Source organism: Eptesicus fuscus, chromosome 10, assembly GCF_027574615.1.
Source record: "Eptesicus fuscus isolate TK198812 chromosome 10, DD_ASM_mEF_20220401, whole genome shotgun sequence".
In the NCBI taxonomy this organism is placed as follows: domain Eukaryota; kingdom Metazoa; phylum Chordata; class Mammalia; order Chiroptera; family Vespertilionidae; genus Eptesicus; species Eptesicus fuscus.
The window spans coordinates 61790930-61810379 of NC_072482.1; the positions used below are offsets into that span (position 1 = coordinate 61790930).

The following is a 19450-nucleotide window of genomic DNA, read 5'->3' on the forward strand; positions in this document are numbered from 1 at the left end:
ATTGGTGGCACTTTGCCACTTAACTAGGTATACAGCTTTTAAAAAAAATCTCCTTTCTTTTTTCCCTTTTCATTATTTTCTCTATTCCCCACTAGCAGGGGAGAGCTAAAGGGATGTTATAGTCTATTGAGCATAATTATTTTCTTGATGCTATAGTAACTTTGGTATCAACCTATTTATATAGCATTTTACACTTAATAAAATACCCACACCCATCTCCTTTCATTATTGACATCATCACATTCAATTTTGAAAATTGAAAATTTTTCAAGATGGTTATACATCATTCACTTCCATTCAAAACTTGTACTAGTTTTTCTTAATCTGATATACAAGGCTTTTCATACTATAACTTGCTTTCTTGATCTCCCCCAGTTTTCTTTCTTCCTTTTCCATTAAAAGTGGTTTATTGAAAATATGTTATATTCCTATTTTTTCTGATTCCATTCTTATTTATCTGTTTTCTTCTATTCTTGCAAATCTCATTTCTTTCCCAGGAAATCCTCAGTGACCTTCCAGCTCCTTTTATTTCATGATCATTATCCTAAACACCAAGCATACTAGTATACTAGGTACTTTTTATATAGTGCTTCATTCTCACAATAACATTATAAGACTGTTTTATAGATGACTTATTCTTAGTGAAGTATGCTAGTTCCTAATTATCTATGTAATGACTACATTCTTTCCTATGTGTTCACAAGTTGCCTTCTTAAAATCTAATACACAGTTATTGTCATCATCTAGGATTGACATCAATTTTACCAGTTTTAAACCACTTTTTATCCCCTTTTTAAAAGCTGGCATAATTGTTCTCCATGATTTCTTAAATGGTACTAATACTTAATATTATGCAATCACATCTGCCAGCTCTTATCTAATTCTGGAAAGAAATTTAGTTTGTAACTAGAGGTACAAACGCTTCTGATACTCAGCATTATCTCAGGTTTACACTGATTTCATTTGAGCTTTTCTTGCATCATTCTTACTAGCTTACGGGCTAGGCCATATATGTTTTTAGTTGCTCTTCTTTTGGATTTTTACATACTTTGCCCTAGATCACTTTGGAAAAGTTTGTGGGGTATATATTATAAACAAACTGTGTACATACTCTTTACAGATGAGCCGACCAGAAAAGGGTGCTTTCATTTTCCTTATCCAGGATTATTTATGGTCTTAGTCCTGGGTTTACAATTTTCAGAACTTCTCATTTTAAAAATAAAATTTTTATTGATTTTAAATAAATGACTATTTTTAGAAAACCCAGTACCACTATAACCTCCTTAATCCTTTCTAGAGTTCTTGAATTGGTGACATTCCATTTTATAGATGGGAAAATAGAGGCTCAGAGAGGTTAAGAGCTATTAAGTACGTGAGCCAGGATCCAAACCCAAAGCCTGACTTTTTCTGCCTCTACTGTCCATCATGTGATAATGAACATTTTCTTTGCAGAGTCTTTGCCACTTTTTATGTCTTAAAAAATCATGCATGAAAGACAATGATCAGAATTTCTTTCTTTCAATATTACGTACCCCAAAGTAAAAAGGTTGTTTTTCCAGCTAAGATTGCTATTACTTGTACTGGATTGGCCCAGATTTCCTGCCTTTTGTCCTCTAGTTCTTCCAATTAATTATTAATAGTTGGTGATGGTAGTACTTATAATTTGTTATAACAGAGAGTGCTTTTGTTTGCTTTTGTTTAAATGGTTTTTATAAAAAAACGATCTTATTGTTTTGTGCTTCTACTAGGTGGCAATAATAACCACATATTGCAGTGATGAGGGGGAGGGAGTGAAAACCATAAAGGAATCTGGGGAAAGAAGAAAGGTAGAGGAATGGAGTGAGATGGTTGGGTACCAAGGGAAGTTGAGTTTTTTTTTTTTTTTTTTTTTAAATATATTTTATTGATTTTCCACAGAGAGGAAGGGAGAGGGATAGAGAGTTAGAAACATCGATGAGAGAGAAACATCAATCAGCTGCCTCCTGCACACCCCCTACTGGGTATGTGCCCGCAACCAAGGTACATGCCCTTGATCAGAATCCAACCTGGGACCCTTCAGTCCGCAGGCCGACGCTCCGTCCACTGAGCCAAACTGGCTAGGGCGGAAGTTGAGTTTTTAATACTCAATTGCAGCTGCAGCCTTCTGGTTTATATTTTGTGTTCAAATGAAATAAAGTAGAGCAGTAAGGAAAGAGACTTTTATCAAGGGTTTTCGTCCTTCTAGGAAGTGTGTGTGTGTGTGTGTGTGTGTGTGTGTGTGTGTGTGTGTGTGTAATTGGCCAGAAAAACAAGTTAACTTCTTAACTTCAATATTTTCATGGCAGGTACCCATTTTGTTCATCCTGAGTTTTGCTTTTTAAAAATATTACATAGATTTGTGGTTAATCTTAGTAGATCCTACCTTCTTTATAAAAAAAAAAACACAGTAAATACCTATAGTACTTTTAGATTCAGTCCATCCTAATTTTTTTTTTTCTTTTTAACAATAAACAACGTTTATTACATGAGCTAAGAGAGGAGAGAGGAGGATTTATTTGCCTTTCTGGGCCTTGATTTTCCTCAGCTAGAACTCCAGCTTCTTGCCCTTGAGCATGTAGCCATCTGCTCAGCCAAATTGGCCTGGTCTTAGAGTGATGCATGCAAGAAACGTACCCCACTAGAACTGCTACCTTAGAGGACTGCTGATTTTGGAATTCTTTTTTTTCTTTCGTCGTATCCTATATAATAAAGAGTTAATATGCTAATTAGACTGAATAGCCAAATGACCTTCAGGAGGAAGCTGGGGCTGCAAGGGCCAGCTGGGGCTGCGAGGGCCAAGCCCCTTGCACGAATTTCGTGCATCGGGCCTCTAGTTTCCTCTGAATTTTCTTTTAAAATGTTTTTATTGCTCTAGCTGGTTGGCTCAGTGGATGGAGCGTTGGCCTGCAGACTGAAGGGTCCCGAGTTCGATTCCAGTCAAGGGCACATGCTTGGGTTGCGGGCTTGATCCCCAGTAGGAGGCGTGCAGGAGGCAGCCAGTCAATGATTCTCTCTCATTATTGATCTTTCTATCTCTCTCCCTGTCTCCCTTCCTCTAAAATCAATAAGATATATATATATATATATATATATATATATGTGTGTGTGTGTGTGTGTGTGTGTGTGTGTGTGTGTGTGTGTGTGTGTGTATATATATGAATATATATATATTCATTCTTAGAATATATAATATTCATATATATGTATGTATGTGTGTGTGTATATATGTTTTTATTGATTTTTAGAGAAAGAGGAAGGGAGAGGGAGAGAGATACAGAAACATTTGTGAGAGAGAAACATCATCGATCAGCTGCCTCCTGCACATCCCCCACCAGGGATTGAACCTGCAATCCAGGCATATCCCCTGACTGGGAATCGAACCAGCAACCTTTTGGTTTCATGTGTCAACACTGAACCACTGAGCCACACTGGCTGGAGCAACATGAATTTTGAGGAACACAAACATTCAGTTCATTATGGGAATAGTTAGTATTCCCATGTTGTAGACAAAGAGATTCAGGCCAGCTAATTTACTTGATGAGAGTGAAGAGCTAGTTAAGTGGTAGAATCAGGATCTGATCTGTTCTCTTACTCAGATCCCTGGCCCTTTTCCAATGTATTTACTTAATGGACACAGCCACATATCAGATCTTATTTTTGCTTAGAATTGACCCATTGGCAAAAATGTCCAAACTGGGGCTTTCCTTCTAACTCTAACGATTTTATCTTCTACCTCTCCTACTTTCTTAGTTATATCTAACTTTTTTTTTTTAAATATCTAACTTTTTTTTTATTCCTATACTCATAATATCTCCCATTTTAATTCAGCCATCATTTTTGCCCATTTTAGGGTGAGCCTTTTCAGCAGTATCCTGAGGTTCAATATACTGTAATCCATCACCCCTTTTGATGTTTCAAACTTTTCTTGTACTTTGATTGCCCCAATCCTGGGATCAGCTATTTCTCTAAGGTGCCCTGGTATTTTTGGTTTTGGTGTGTTTTTTAAGTTAGGAATTATCTTAGAAATCACAGTCTGGGTGCTATGGACTGTGTCTGGGTTGGTCATTGTTTCTAGGCTTTTTTAGTGGGCAGAAGTATGAAATATGTTTGATAAGATATATCTTGAGTTCATACTGAAACTTCTAACTCACATTTAGGACAAAATGATCTTAACTTCATTGACTTCACATTGCCACCTTGCATTCATGACAAAAGTTCAGGTTCTCAGTGTCTTCAACATAATTATACATTTACTTTACACTGTACTACACACACAACAGCATAAAATGCCAATATTAGCAATGGTTATATGACTATTGAGTGCAGGTGAAGTTTTTTTTTGTTTTTTGTTTGTTTTGCAGTTGCCTTTCTAAGATACATTGTGTTGGGAAGATATGGTCAAATTCCTGTGTTTTTATTTTATTTTAAATATATATTTTTATTGATTTCAGAGAGGAAAGGAGAGGGGGAGAGAGATGGAAACATCAATGATGAGAGAGAATCATTGATTGGCTGCCTTCTGCACACTGGGGATTGAGCCCACAACCTGGGCATGTGCCCTTGACCGGAATCAAAACCGGGACCCTTCAGTCCGCAGGCTGATGCTCTATCCAGTGAGCCAATCTTGTTAGGGCAAATTTCTGTGTTTTGAAGTCACTTGAAATAGTTCTTTTCTGTATGATTATGCCTGCAGGTCAAAACACAGGTTCATTTCTTTTTGCTTTCAATATTTAGAGGTTACTTTAAATTTTTTCATTTTAAATTATTTTTAAACAACTTTTTTTTTAAGATTTTATTTTTTTAATTTTAGAGAGAGAGGAAGGGAGAGGGAGAAGGGAGAGTGGGATAGAAACATCAATGAGAGAAACATCATTCGGCTGCATCCTGCACGCCTCCTATTGGGGATTGAGCCTGGAACCTGGCTATGTGCCCTGACCCTGAATTGAACTGGCAACCTTGTGGTGCATGGGATCACACCCAACCAACTGAGCCATACTGGCCAGGCTATTAAACAGCTTTTGAGGTATAAGTTACAGTTAAGTACACATTTGAAGTTTAAAAATTTGATGGATTTTGACTTAGGTATGTATACACCTGTGAAAACCATTGCAGTCAAGATACAGAACCTTTCTTTCAATCACCTCCCAAAATTTCTCTGCACCCTTTTGCAGTCCACCCTTTTTCTCTATTCTAAGCCAACACAGATGTGCTTTCTGTCATTATAGATTAATTTGCGTTTTCTAGAATTTTAGATAAAAGGAATCATATAGTGTGAACTTTTCTTGGCCTGGCTTCTTTACCTAATTGTTTCATCCATGTTGTATCAGTAATCATTTCTTTTTATTGCCGAGTAGTATTCTATTTATAGCTGTTTCATAATTTGTTTATCCCTTAATCTGTCAATAGCCATTTATGTTCATTCCAGCTTTGAACTATTATCAGTAGAGCTGTTATGAATATTTATATACAAACTAGAGGCCCGGTGCATGAAATTCATGCATGGATAGGGTCCCTAGGCTTGGCTGGTGATCAGGGCCGATGAGGGCATTCCTTCCCCAGGTTGCCGGCTGCTGGCCGGGACCTTCCTTCGTTCTGCGCCTTGGTCAGCGCACGTCATAGCAAGTGGTTGAACTCCCGGTCGGTCGAACTCCTGAGGGGACAATTTGCATATTAGCCTTTTATTATATAGGATTTTTGTAAGGGCATATGCTTTCATTTCTGTTAGGTAAATAGCTAGGAATAGAATGGTAGTCATTTGAGTATTCCGTGTTTAACATTTTAAGAAACTGCCAAACTGCTTTCCAATGAGGTTATCCCATCTTACATTCCCGTCAGTGGTTTATGAGAGCTCTAGTTGCCCCACTACTTGCCAATACTTAGTAGACCATTGGGTGTTGTATACTGATAGTAACGTGTTTCCAAAGTTAGACCTACAAAATAAAGTATTGGTATCATTGTAACTTTAATTTGCATTTTCTAATCACTAATGATGTTGAACATCTTTTTATGTGCTTATTGGCCGTTCATATATCTTTGGTGAAGTGTTCATTGAAATCTTTGCCTGGTTTTTTAAATTTGGTATTTAGTCTTATTATCTCTATATACAAAAATGTAAGCTACCGGAACAACTGGAACAACCTGTTGTTATGACGCACACTGACCACCAGGGGGCAGATGCTCAATGCAGGAGCTGCCCCCTGGTGGTCAGTGTGCTCCCACAGCCAACCTCCCCCAGCCAGCCAACCTCCTGTGGTCCCTCCCCCTGGCCAGGCCCCGGGCTGGGACGGGGAACTAGTGGGTGACGGTGGACGCAGCCCCTTTCCCAAGGGGGCCCAACCTCCCATGCCCCGTCCCTCTCTTTATGCCCTGGCCAGTATGGCTCAGTAGATAGAGTGCCAGCCCCTATACTGAGGGATAGTGGGTTTGATTCCTGGTCAAGAGCATGTACCTGGGTTGCAGGTTTGATTCCCCAGCCCTAATCAGGGCACATTTAGGAGGCAACCAATCAGTGTGTCTCTCCCACATCTGTTTCTCTTTTCTCTCCCTCTCCCTTCCTTCCTTCCACTCTCTAAAAATCATTGTAAAAAATATCCTTGAGTGAGAATTTTTTTAAAAAGAAATTTGCCGTCTTAATCTACCTGTCTTATAGGTTAAAATTTTATGCTATGATAGTTAATATCCATGGTAAATGTGACACACTTCTATGCTGAGCATTTAGAGGAAGAACTTCAAAACTGAAAAATAAAAATGGCTTAGTAAACTAAAGAGAAAATAAAGTCATGAGATTAGTAGAGGGGTTGGAAGGAACAGTCAGACATTTTTTAGGGATTAGCTTTATGCTATCTTATCTTTTTAGAAAAGTATTGGTACAAAACAGAGCATTTAAAATGCAGCTCTTTATAACTGAATTTTAAAAGAATGTTAGTCTTATAGAAGCATGTAACAGACTGTGGAATCTCAGAGGGAAGGCGGGGTTACGGGATGGGTGGAAGAGATCAACCAAAGAACTTGTATGCATAGATGCATAACCCATGGACATAGACACTAGGGTGGTGATGGCCTGGGATGGGGGATGGTGGTAGGCTACAAGGAGTCACTGGGAGGAGGGGAAAAGGGGACATACTAGTATGTAATACTTGCAACAATAAAGATTTCATTAGGAAAAAAGAGCATGTTAGTCTTTTTTTAACAATCTAATATGTGTTTTTAGATTTTTTCAGAGGCCCCACAGTATCAAATATACGCCTGGCTGGTTTAGAGTATGTCCTACACTTCACTGCACTGAATGGGAAGATTTACTTTCGAAGCTATAAGTAAGTGTATTTCTTAGCATGTTTTTGTTAATTCCCATGGTTAGTATTTTAGTGTGACTGTTCTTTAGAGCTCAGACGTAGAATTGATGTTGGGCCAAACGTGTGTTTAGAGAGCTTGCAGTCGCTCTGTGCTGAGCCTTAATTCTGTCATTCTCCTTCCTGCTCACTTCTGTCTGAAGCCTACTTTTCCAGGGCCCTTTCTCCCTGTCGCTGCCCTCCTTCTGAGCTTAGAGCACTAATGAAGTATTTTTAAAATATATATATATATATATATATATTTTATTGATTTCAGAGAGGAAGGGAGAGAGAACCATTGATTGGCTGCCTCCTGCACACCCCACACTAGGGATCATACCTGCAACCCAGGCTTGTGCCTTGACCAGGAATCGAACCGTGATCTGGTTCATAGATTGACGCTCAACCACTGAGCCACACCAGCCAGGCTACTAATTCAGTCTTGACCCTCCCTACCTTTAAACAGTATCTCCTTAATTTTCTTGACTAGATTGAGAGCACCAAGCCCTAAGACCTAGGCCAGGCAAAGCAGATATCAAAACCCTGAGTCTATAAAATAGAGTCTGAAAGGAATAAGATTCAGTGCCTACATTCATTTTACCCTCTTTCTTCAGCCTAGGCCTTCTGCCCTTACCCCCACCACAGTATAAATCCTACCAAGCTCATTTTGTTTTTATTAAAAAGCTTAATGACATGGTACAATTGTGCTTTTGAGTTGATAGAGCCCAGGCTTTCCTAGAGAGTACATTGACTCTGACAGACTGCCTTCCTTTGAACATCAACTTCAGAGTGATGTTTACTGTGAACTGTGGCCTGGCAGGGCATCCTGAAAGCCAGCAGCTTAGTGTTGATCTGTGATTTACCAGCTTATGTCCAGTGAGCATCCAAATGAAACTAAATATTCATGTCTTTTGTTAGTAATTTCCATCTTTGTCTCAACTGTATTGAGTCAGATATTCAGTTCTTACCATATGACTAGTACTACCACCACTTGTTTTTCCATTTTCCTTTCCTTTAAGTAATAATAGAAGGAAATGCAATAAAATGTCCACATGACTATAAAATATAATTAGGGATTTTATAATCATTTTTGGCTTGTTAAACTTGAAAGCCCCTTAAATCTGTTATTTGAGTTTTCCAACTTGATTTTGGGGCTTTTAAGAGTATATTTTATTATAAAGTTCGTGTTCCCTATTTAGAGAACAAGAAATAAAAGATGAATAATCACTGACATGAAATTTTTTTTGAAAACTTGTGTTAAATAAGACTATGAGGATACAAATGAAATGAATAATAATAATAACTGAAAAACTCTCTCATAGTGAACAATTTCAAAGAAAGAATCAGAACTTGTATTTAGTGAAAAGAAAAAGCACAGCCCTAACCGGTTTGGTTCAGTGGATAGAGCGTCGGCCTGCAGACTGAAGGGTCCCAGGTTCGATTCTGGTCAAGGGCATGTACCTTAGTTGCAGGCACATCCCCAGTGGGGAGTGTGCAGGAGGCAACTGATCTATATTTCTCTCTCATTGATGTTTCTAACTCTATCCCTCTCCCTTCCTCTCTGTAAAAAATCAATAAGATGTTTTTTAAAAAAAGAAAGAAACACAGAACATTTAAGAAATAGAAAATTAGCAAATTAGACTTCTGAATAAGGATAAATAAGCAGTATAACTGCACACATTCACTTATCTGTTTATTTTAAGAAGAATATAATTGTGGAATCAGCATTAGGTTAGCATGGCAGTCCTGTAATGGAAAAAAAAGTTTAAATTTAGTTTTGCCCTGGCTGGTGTGCCCAATGGTTAGACTGTCTGCCTGTGGACAGCGGGGAGGGAAGTGCATGCAGGAGGCAAACAAATGATGTGTCTCTCTCACATTGATGTTTCTCTCTCCCTCTCCCTCCCTTCCATTTTCTCTAAATATCAGTAGAAAAATATCTTTGGTTGAGGATTAACAAAACAAAACAAAAGTTTGAATTTTTAAAATCAGAGACCCTAGTGTAACATTTTAATTCCAGATATGCTCTATAAGGCCTATTAGCTATTGATTTGAAATGGAAAATGGACAGGGTGATTGACAGCTAACTGCTATTGGTAAAATTACTGAACATGTGGATTAGTTTAGCCTCCACGGACTATGCCACGCTTGGATTGGGAAGAAAGAGGTGTTCCTGGGAAGGAGCACACCTCTGACATGTCTCTGGGCTGGAACTCAGCCACATGATATGGGCAGTCTCTTCTTAGGGCCTCTGTTTTTCTTTTGCAAAGTGTAGCAATACCATTTAGGTAATTCTGAGGTCCTGCTGAGATATTTTATAAGGGAGAGAGGGTGCAGATAGAGGTGGGAATATGACAAACTTAGAATTCGGTTTTTGCCTTGTTCAATTGGGTCTGAATTACAGCAGTGACTTAGTGTGGCTCCTTGGACATTTGTATAGGCTGCACTGCATCCTGACCTCTCTCCTTTCTTTATTGATTTTAGACCTACTGGGGGAATAAATCAGTGTTACTGACCTCTTCCTGTATACCCTATAATAATTACTTCCATATGTATAAATGACAGTTTGTATTCCTTGGAGAACTTTATTCAATATAGGTCCAGAGCCATTCAGACTAGGTGTACCGGTTAGTAATAGCGGATTTTGTAATCAAAGTAATGTCCATCGTTAGCTACACATTTCCCCCATCTTTCAGGTAATTTGTGATACCGTCCCAATAGAATTTTTCTTGTTTTGAGGCAAACCATTTAGAGACCAAATTTTCCACTTCTTCATACGTTTTGAAGTGCTGCTCAGAAAGTGCGTGTGCCATTGATTGGAACAAGTGGTAATCTGAAGGAGCAAGGTCTGGTTAATACGGCGGGTGGGTTAATACTTCCCAGGCAAGATCTCTTACGTGTCTTTTTTTTTAATTTTTTAAATATATATTTTATTGATTTTTTACAGAGAGGAAGAGAGAGGGATAGAGAGTTAGAAACATCGATGAGAGAGAAACATCGACTCAGCTGCCTCTTGCACACCCCCTACTGGGGTTGTGCCCGCAACCAAGGTACATGCCCTTGACCGGAATCGAACCTGGGACCCTTGAGTCCACAGGCCGACGCTCTATCCACTGAGCCAAACCGGTTTTGGCACGTGTCTTTTTTTTTTTATTTATTTTTTTTTATTGATTTTTTACAGAGAGGAAGAGAGAGGGACAGAGAGTTAGAAACATCGATGAGAGAGAAACATCGACTAGCTGCCTCTTGCACACCCCCTACTGGGGTTGTGCCCACAACCAAGGTACATGCCCTTGACCGGAATTGAACCTGGGACCTTTCAGTCCGCAGGCCGATGCTCTATCTACTGAGCCAAACCGGTTTCGGCCTCTTACGTGTTTTTAACTGGTTTTGAAGTGTGTGCTGGTGCGTTATCATGAAGCAAAATTCCTTTGCCGTGTCTTCTGGCCCATTCTGGTCATTTCACGATCAAAGTGTGGTTCAAATAGATGATTTGTTGTCGGTAGCTATCAGTATTAATGGGTTCACCTGGTTTTAGAAGCTCATAATACACCACACCTTCCTGATCCCACCAAACGCAGAGCATTGTCCTCTTTCCGAAGCGATTTGGCCTTGCAGTCGATGTTGATGGTTGACTGGATCAACCCATGATTTTGTGCATTTGGGATTCTCACAATAAATCCACTTTTAATCGCCAGTCATAATTCGATTCAAAAAAGACTTTCTTCGTGCAGTTGAAGCAACATTTTACTGATGACTTTTCGGTTTTCCATTTGTCTTTCATTCAGTTGATGTAGCACCCATTTTCCTTCCTTTATAATCTTTCCCATTGCTTGTAAATGATCGGAAATTGTTTGCTGAGCAACATTTAATCTTTCTGCAAGTTGTTTTTGAGTTTCACACGCATCTTCATCCAATAATGCTTGTAGTTGTTGGTCTTCAGACTTTTTCGGTTGACCTGGACGTCTTTGTCTTTCACATCAAAATCATCACTTTTAAAGCATTTAAACCAGCGTTCACAAGTATCTTGACATGGAGCATGTTCACCATAAGCTTCCCGAAGTATTCAGCAGCACTTTTCTTCAAAATAAAGTAATGAATTAAAACTTCCCGCAAATGCTCTTTTTTTTTTGGCACGAAATTCCACATTTTTAAGTGTAAAAATATCAATGATGTTAACACCTTCTGCAAATTCAACATATGAAGTTTTGAAGCTTGTTGTCAATACAACAAAATAGAATACATATCAAATCGCATATAAACATATGTGTAACTCCATCTATTGAAAAATTCGCGTTATTGCCCTGACGGGTTTGGCTCAGTGGATAGAGCGTCGGCCTGCGGACTTAAGGGTCCCAGGTTTGATTCCGGTCAAGGGCACGTACCTTGGTTGCGGGCACATCCCCAGTAGCGGGTGTGCAAGAGTCAGCTGATCCATGTTTTTCTCTCATCGATGTTTTCTAACTCTCTATCCCTCTCTCTTCCTCTCTGTAAAAAATCAATAAAATATATATATTTTTAAAAATTCGTGTTATTAACAGGTACACCTAGTATGAAACAAAATCTTTAATAACTTCCACGCATGTCTTTGCAATGGCATTGGTTATGTTTTACGGGGATAAATACTGTAAGCAAAACAGGAAGTGTTAGCATACCTTTACAAGCAGACATAACTTATTAGGCAAGAGGTTTAAATAGTGAGAACAGAACCTCAGCAGAAGAGAGGGATATGCAAGGCAGAACAATAAGGAAATTATGATTTGAACAAGAGTGGTAATGCCAGTCTTTCTCAAGAAGTATGCAAATAATATTTAAAAGCATATGGAAATGACCAATTAGCATGTGTAATAGCTGGAGCCCATTTGAGAGGGAAGGAACTGAAGTCTGTTTGTCTTTGTGTGCCTGTATCTTATACATTATGGTCTTGCAAAACTGAATGTCACTTTTGATTTAGAGCTTATAGGGAAAACAAAACAAAACTTGAGGTTAGGATCTGAGGTTAGGCCTATGATGTAAAAGTTCTGGGCAATAGATATTTGGTTGGAGATAGGAAAGCCTGGAATTGAAATGTGGACAGTAGTCCCCCCTTATCCATGGGTCATATGTTCCATACCCTCCAAGTAGGTGCCTAAAACCGAGGATAGTAAGTATTGAACCCTAATCAACTTCTTCAACTTGTTAGTTTTTTCATCAACAGATGTGGCTCTCCAGTAATTTTTATATTTTCAGTCCAAACCTATTCCTGAATCTGTAACCACCCCTTACTTGCAGTAAATGGTTTGGTGTACTTGTTTTAGGGGACCCCTTGCTGAAGTCTTCATATAGGCTCAATGTTTTCTGGTATGACACATTGCTGTCAATCAGAACACGTGTTCTGTTCATGTCTTCCACCCATGAATTTAATGTCTCTTTTCATCTTAACTTAACATGCACTGTGGCCTTATTATTTAAATAAATCTTTATTGTTTAGATTATTACAGTTGTTCCTCTTACACTCCCCCCCCCCAGCTCCTCTCCACCAGATTCCCACCCCACCCTCTGCCCTTACTTCCCCAACCCCCACTGTGCTCATCCATAGATATAAGATTTTTGTCCAGTCTCTTCCCGCACCCCCCACACCCCTTAACCCCCGAGAATTGTCAGTCCACTCCCTTTCTATGCCCCTGATTCTATTATATTCACCAGTTTATTCTGTTCATCAGATTTTTTATTCACTTGATTTTTAGATTCACTTGTTGGTAGATATTTATTTGTTGTTCATAGTTTTTCTTTTACCTTTTTCTTCTTCTTCCTCTTCCTAAAGAATACCTTTCAGCATTTCATATAATACTGGTTTGGCGGAGATGAACTCCTTTAGCTTTTTCTTATCTGTGAAGCTCTTTATCTGCCCTTCAATTCTGAATGATAGCTTTGCTGGGTAGAGTAATCTTGGTTGTAGGGTCTTGCTATTCATCACTTTGAATATTTCTTGCCACTCCCTTCTGGCCTGCATAGTTTCTGTTGAGAAATCAGCTGACAGTCATATGGGTACTCCCTTGTAGGTAACTTAACTGTTTTTCTCTTGCGGCTTTTAAGATTCTCTCTTTGTCTTTTGCTCTTGGCATTTTTATTATGATGTGTTTTGGTGTGGTCCTCTTTGGATTCCTTTTGTTTGGGGTTCTCTGTGCTTCCTGGACTTGTAAGTCTATTTCTTTCACCAGGTGGGGGAAGTTTTCTGTCATTATTTCTTCAAATAGGTTTTCAGTATCTCTCTCTCTTCTGGCACCCCAATAATTCAGATGTTGGTACGCTTGAAGTTGTCCCAGAGGCTCCTTACACTATCTTTATATTTTTGGATTCTTTTTCTTTTTGCTTTTCCGGTTGGGTGTTTTTTGCGTCTTCATATTTCAAATCTTTGACTTGATTCTTGCGATCCTCTAGTCTGCTGCTGGATCTCTGTATATTATTTTTTATTTCAGTCAGTGTATGCTTAATTTCTGATTGGTCCTTTTTTATATCCTCGAGGGTCTCACTAAATTTCTCAGAGTTTCTAGAAGATTCTTGAAAAACCATATAACCATGGTTTTGAACTCTATATCCAGTAGTTTGTTTTCCTCCATTTCTGTCATTTGTGACCTGTTTCTTTGTCTCCGCATTTTGGCTGCTTCCCTGTGTTGCTAGAGTGGCTTTGTGTGCTAGGTGTCCTATAGGGCCCAGTGGCTCAGCCTCCCCAGTTACCTGAGGTGGACACTTTTGGTGCAACCCTTTGTGGGCTGTGTGCACAGTCTTGTTGTAGTTAAGCCTTGATTGTTGTTGATATCACTGGGAGGAATTGACCTCCAGGCCAATTGAGAATCAGCTGTGTCTACGATGGGAGAACTTCTGTGCTGGATACACCCTTATGGGGCAAGACTTGCTTCAGTGGGGCTTTGGTGCTCATTGAGTGTGTCCCTATGGATCTGAGGAGTTGTAATCTGGATCGTCCTACTCTGAGGACTGGGTACACTGGCTCTTGGATCTCCAAGGAGGTGCTAATTTAGCCTCTGCCTGAGGCCGCCCAGCAGGAGCTACAGAGAGATATGCAGATTCCTCTTCTTTGTTTGAGGTTTGGAGGTGTCCGGATCAGGCCCAGCTGTGAAGCATTGCAAGCTGCTGTGGGGCCTTGGGCCTTCTTTTAGAAGTTCTGGTGCTCTCTGACCCAGTTGCAGTTTGTTAGGTAACTTTAGATTACAAAGGGCCAGGCCATTCATATGCAAAAGCCTCCGCGCACAGCTTGTGTGGGGGGGCTCTCAGGGATTCAACAGGGTGGAACAAACAGCTATGGCTGATCCTCAGCCCTGCCCTGAGAGGCCCCCGAGTCTCAGTGTCCTGCAGTAATTGCTGCAAGCACCTCTAAGAGAAAGCTGCCCTCGAGTTCCGCCCGAAGCCAGACAGTCCAGTTTCTCCCCGTATGAGTCTGGGTCCCCAGAGTCTCGCCTGGAACTTGAGTTCAGAGCAGTTGGGAGCTTGTGTCTCCCTCCCGGTTGATAAAGACAACCACGTCCTCAGTTGCCAGCCCTTTCCATGCACATGCGTGCTTCCGTACCTCTGTACTGTACTTCTGCAGCTCCTCTGAGTCTCATTGTGCTTTTCTCTTACCTTCTATAGTTGTAGAATTTCCACTCAGCCAGCCTTCCTGTGGTTCTGGATGATGTTCGTTTTGTCTTTTAGTTGTAGTTGTGAAGTGGTTGTGCGAGGCAGCAATTTCAGGTGTTTACCTATGCCGCCATCTTGGTTTCTCTCTGTGGCCTTATCTTTTACAGTTTGAGGTAAGACAGCAAAACTACCACAGATTTCCTTTTCCTTCTTCATAATTTCATGGATAGAAGATTCATTCTTACCATAGATCTTAGCAACCTCAGTGTATGACTTTTTTCTTCTCCTAGTAAATAGAGAACTTTCATCTTTTCACTTAAAGGAAGCACTTAACTCTTCTCTTTTGCATATCTGAGTTGTCAGTATCACTACTCTTGCACTTTGGGCCATTATTAAGTAAAATAAGGGTAACATGAACACAAGCATTGTAATGTCTTGACAGCTGATCTGATACTGAGGTGGCTACTACGTGAAGGTCAGGAAGCTTGTACAGCATGGAGATGCTGGGCAAAGAGTTGATTCACATCCTGGGCCCTGACAGAGCAGGTCAGTGGGAGCTTTCATGAGGCTACTCAGAACAGTGCATGGTTTAAAACTTCAGAATAGTTTATTTTTGGAATTTTCCATTTAATATTTTCAGGCCACTGTTGACCACAGGTAACTGAAACCATGGACAATAAAACCACGGATTGGGGGGACTATCCTATCTTTAAAAAAAACAACTGCCATGTGTATAATGGGATGAAAGCAAAGGGAATGGTTTTGATTTTGTTTGTTTTTAATGAATCAACAATAGTCTTTTTTTAAAATATATTTTTATTGATTTCAGAGGGGGGAGAGGGAGAGAGAATAGAAATATCAATGATGAGAATCATTGATTGGCTGCTTCCCACACACCTCACACTGGGGATTGAGCCCACAACCTGGGCATGTGCCCTGACAGGGAATAGAACCGTGACCTCCTGGTTCATAGGTCAAAGCTCAACCACTGAGCCACACCAGTCAGGTGGTAGTCTTCATTTTTCTTAGCGTAATCACAAAAATCATTTATAAATTCTCTATTAATATGTTGCCTTTGAGAAAGAGTGAAGAGGTTGTTAAAGGATTAACAAGTGATAATTTTAGATTCTAGTTATCACTATCTAAAGCTTCATAGGCCTATCACCAGAAACCTTGGGCAGGGGACTGAAAACTAGAGAGCATTTCCTTCTGTTTCTGAGCAGTACTCATGCTCAGTAAAGTGATTAAGATTAGGTCATTTACATAGACAGGATGGCACTATAACTTACTTTGAAAAATAGCAACATATGTAGTTAGTTGGAAACTAGAGGCCCGGTGCACGAAATTTGTGCATGGGTAGGGTACCTAGGCCTGGCCAATGATCAGGGCTGATCAGGGCCTTCTGGCTGCCACCTGGGGCCTTCCTTTCCCCAGCTGCTGGCTGCCGGGTGGGGCCTTCCTTTGTTCCATGCCGCCCCTGGTGGTCAGCGCATGACATCAAACTCCCTGTTGAACTCCCAAGGGGACACCTTGCATATTAGCCTTTTATATACATAAAAGATAATCAATTAGAAAAGCATTTAAAAATTACTTTATTAGGCCCTAGCCGGTTTGGCTCAGTGGATAGAGCATCGACCTGCAGACTAAAGGGGGTCCCAGGTTGGATTCCGGTCAAGGGCACATGCCCAGGTTGCGGGCTCGCTCCCCATGTGCAGGGAGCGTGCAGGAGGCAGCCAATCAATGAATCTCTGTCATCATTGATGTTTCTATCTCTCTCTCCCTCTTCCTTCCTCTCTTCAATTAATAAAATATATTTTTAAAAAAATTACTTTGTTGGGAGCACACTTCTATAAATAAAAAGGTGCTTTAAAGCAGTCTTGCCACACCTAGTGGTACTCGGGCAACCTGAATCCATTAGGCATGCCATGAGTTGTCCTGGATCAACAGGTTTTCCATTTATTTGAAAATGAGCATCTTATGCAGTAGTAAACTTAAAAAAAAATAAAAATTTTTATTGATTTGGTATTTTTTAGAGAGAGAGAGAAATATCGATCAGCTGCCTCTTGCACACCCTCAACTAGAGATGGAGCCCACAGCACAGGCATGTACCCTGACTGGGAATGGAACTGACAGCCATTTGGTGCATGGGGCGGTGCCCAACCACCTGAGCGGCACCTGAGCCGCATTAGGGCAGTGGTAGAAAACTTTTTAATTGAAATTTTCTATGTAATTTCCCTATTTCTTTAGTCAACTGAACACATTTTTTCTTGATGTGTTTATCAAGATACTAATCTTGATATGAGTTCAGCATGTGGATGCAAATGCAGAAGTATGTGTGATATGACAGTCAAATGATCGCTGCTCCTGTATGCTTGGTATTAGCTCTTTGGGAAGATGCTCTAAACCAGCCAACTTTAGCTTCTAAAACTATTTTCCCTTTAGTGAGCCTGAAACAGGCATTCTCTCTCTCTCTCCTCTTGGAACCATATAAAGAGAATGGCTGCCTAAGGACTCTCTTTTAGGCTCTTTTTCCCTGTGTTTGCTCCCTTCAAGTCCCATACTAATATTCATTTATCTTTTTATATTCATTTCTTTTTAATATCTATTTATCTTTTAATGTCAGTATAGCTTTTAAAAAAAAACACACATTTCAGCTCTTTACAAATCCTAGGCCTAGGGACCCTAAGCTTACAATACCTTCTTCTTTGGCTTTGTTCAATTAGTTGTATATTGCTGTGTCTTATACAGCATATTTATCACTGTGACTCCTACTGTGGCCAGTAAATGCACCCCCCATGGGTGGACTGTATAGGCTATCTGAATGTGACGCACTTAAGGCCCAAAGGGCTGGTAATGAGTTTTTGCACACGCACTTCCTGGTGTTTGCTGCTCTCTTGGGTATGCCTTACTATGCTTCCCTCTTTTTTCTTCTCTCGTCATTTTATGGACCTGTAATTCTCTTGGACAAAGATATTGGGTAGGGATAGGATGTTTATCAAAGTTGGACCAACATTTCCTTTTTCCTATTTATGAAGGCTGCTGTTGAAGAAGTCTGGTTGCAGAACACCACGGATTGAATTGGAAGAGATGGGGCCCTCGTTGGACCTGGTGCTGAGGAGGACACATCTGGCCTCAGATGACCTTTATAAGTTATCCATGAAAATGCCAAAAGCCCTCAAGGTACGTGACTGGTGGATTGTATATTCCACTCTTTCCAAAAAGGATTTGTGGCATACATTAAAGGGCATACCTAAAGAGATCAATATAACAGATAAAATCAGACTCCCAAAGCCAAGAAAAGGAGGAAGATGCAAATAAGCCAGCCACAAAGGATAATAAACGATTTGCAGAAACCAGGATCAAGTGTGGCTGAGAACTTTCTGGTAGCCAAGATTGCTGCCAGTTTTCAGCCAAAAGGAAAATCGTTTTGGGTATTGTGAAGACTGGGGAATTAGAGCACAGGATGTGCTTGCATAAAAAGTGTTCTGGCTTTTGAATGGTTTTAAAAGACAAGTAGAGATGACATCTCTGGAATGCCAATAAAGATATGATAGTCACAATTCTTTAAGCTAAACACAGGAAATTCTCTCAATGCATGTTAAAGGTTAGTGTAGTCTATTATGTTGGGTATCAAAGTGTGGGGTCTGACAATTTACCAGGGAATTTTTAGAAATACTGAATCTCAGGTCCTGCCCTAGACTTACTGAACTATAATCTGCATTTTAACAAGATCTGCAAGTGATTTCTATGTACACTTAAATTTGAGAAGAAAGGTTGATAAGGACTATAGACTATAGCATTGAAGGGATGCTCACTAGTGGAAATTAGTAAGGTAGTTGTACATTAGATTTTTTTTTTGCCAGTTAATGATAGTAGAGACCGTTAAATATTTATATTCTCTTCCATAGCCAAAGAAAAAGAAAAATATCTCCCAGGATACTTTTGGTACAACTTATGGAAGGATTCATATGCAGAAGCAAGACCTAAGCAAACTACAAACCAGAAAAATGAAGGGGCTGAAGAAGCGACCTATAGAAAGGATAACAGAAGACCAGGAGAGAAAGTCAAAGAGAATGAAAAAAAATTGATGGAACTTAAGCCAAAAACTGGTTTCATTGTAGTCTGTTGACATAAAGAGAATTACCAAGCATCAGTCATTTCTAAGTTTCTTTCTTACAAGATTTTGTATATTTTTATAACATAATTTACCTGAAGTATATTATATATATATTATGAACAGTAATAATCTTACTTTAGATATTACACTCTGGTGTGCCATATTTTTCTCTATGGTATATTTCCATCTGTCCACGGCCCTGCAAAGTCCCTTATGTCATTGGGTGGGTGAGTGAGGAGTGGTCTCCAGAACAGCCATGGTATCAGAGAATTTCTAAGTTAAGCTTTAGGTAAAAGGAGGAAGCCATGAAAAACAGAAATGGCTCAAAACAACTGTACACATGCTCAGTAAGGCCTACCTGGAAAGTTAACCTCAT

At 39.7% G+C, this 19450-nt stretch overlaps 1 protein-coding gene across 4 annotated transcripts in view; it reads left to right on the forward strand.

Moving 5' to 3' along the window:
- Positions 1–19110, forward strand: part of RPF2 (ribosome production factor 2 homolog) — a 35934-nt gene extending 16824 nt beyond the window's left edge. For all 4 annotated transcript variants that reach the window (XM_008158843.3, XM_054722414.1, XM_054722413.1 and 1 more), the window contains 3 exons: positions 7229–7331; positions 17993–18137; positions 18866–19110. In XM_008158843.3, the coding sequence (XP_008157065.1) occupies positions 7229–7331; positions 17993–18137; positions 18866–19045 (428 nt within the window). In that variant the 3' untranslated portion in view covers positions 19046–19110. The remainder of the gene's footprint in view (positions 1–7228; positions 7332–17992; positions 18138–18865) is intronic.
- The last annotated feature ends 340 nt before the right edge of the window (positions 19111–19450 follow it).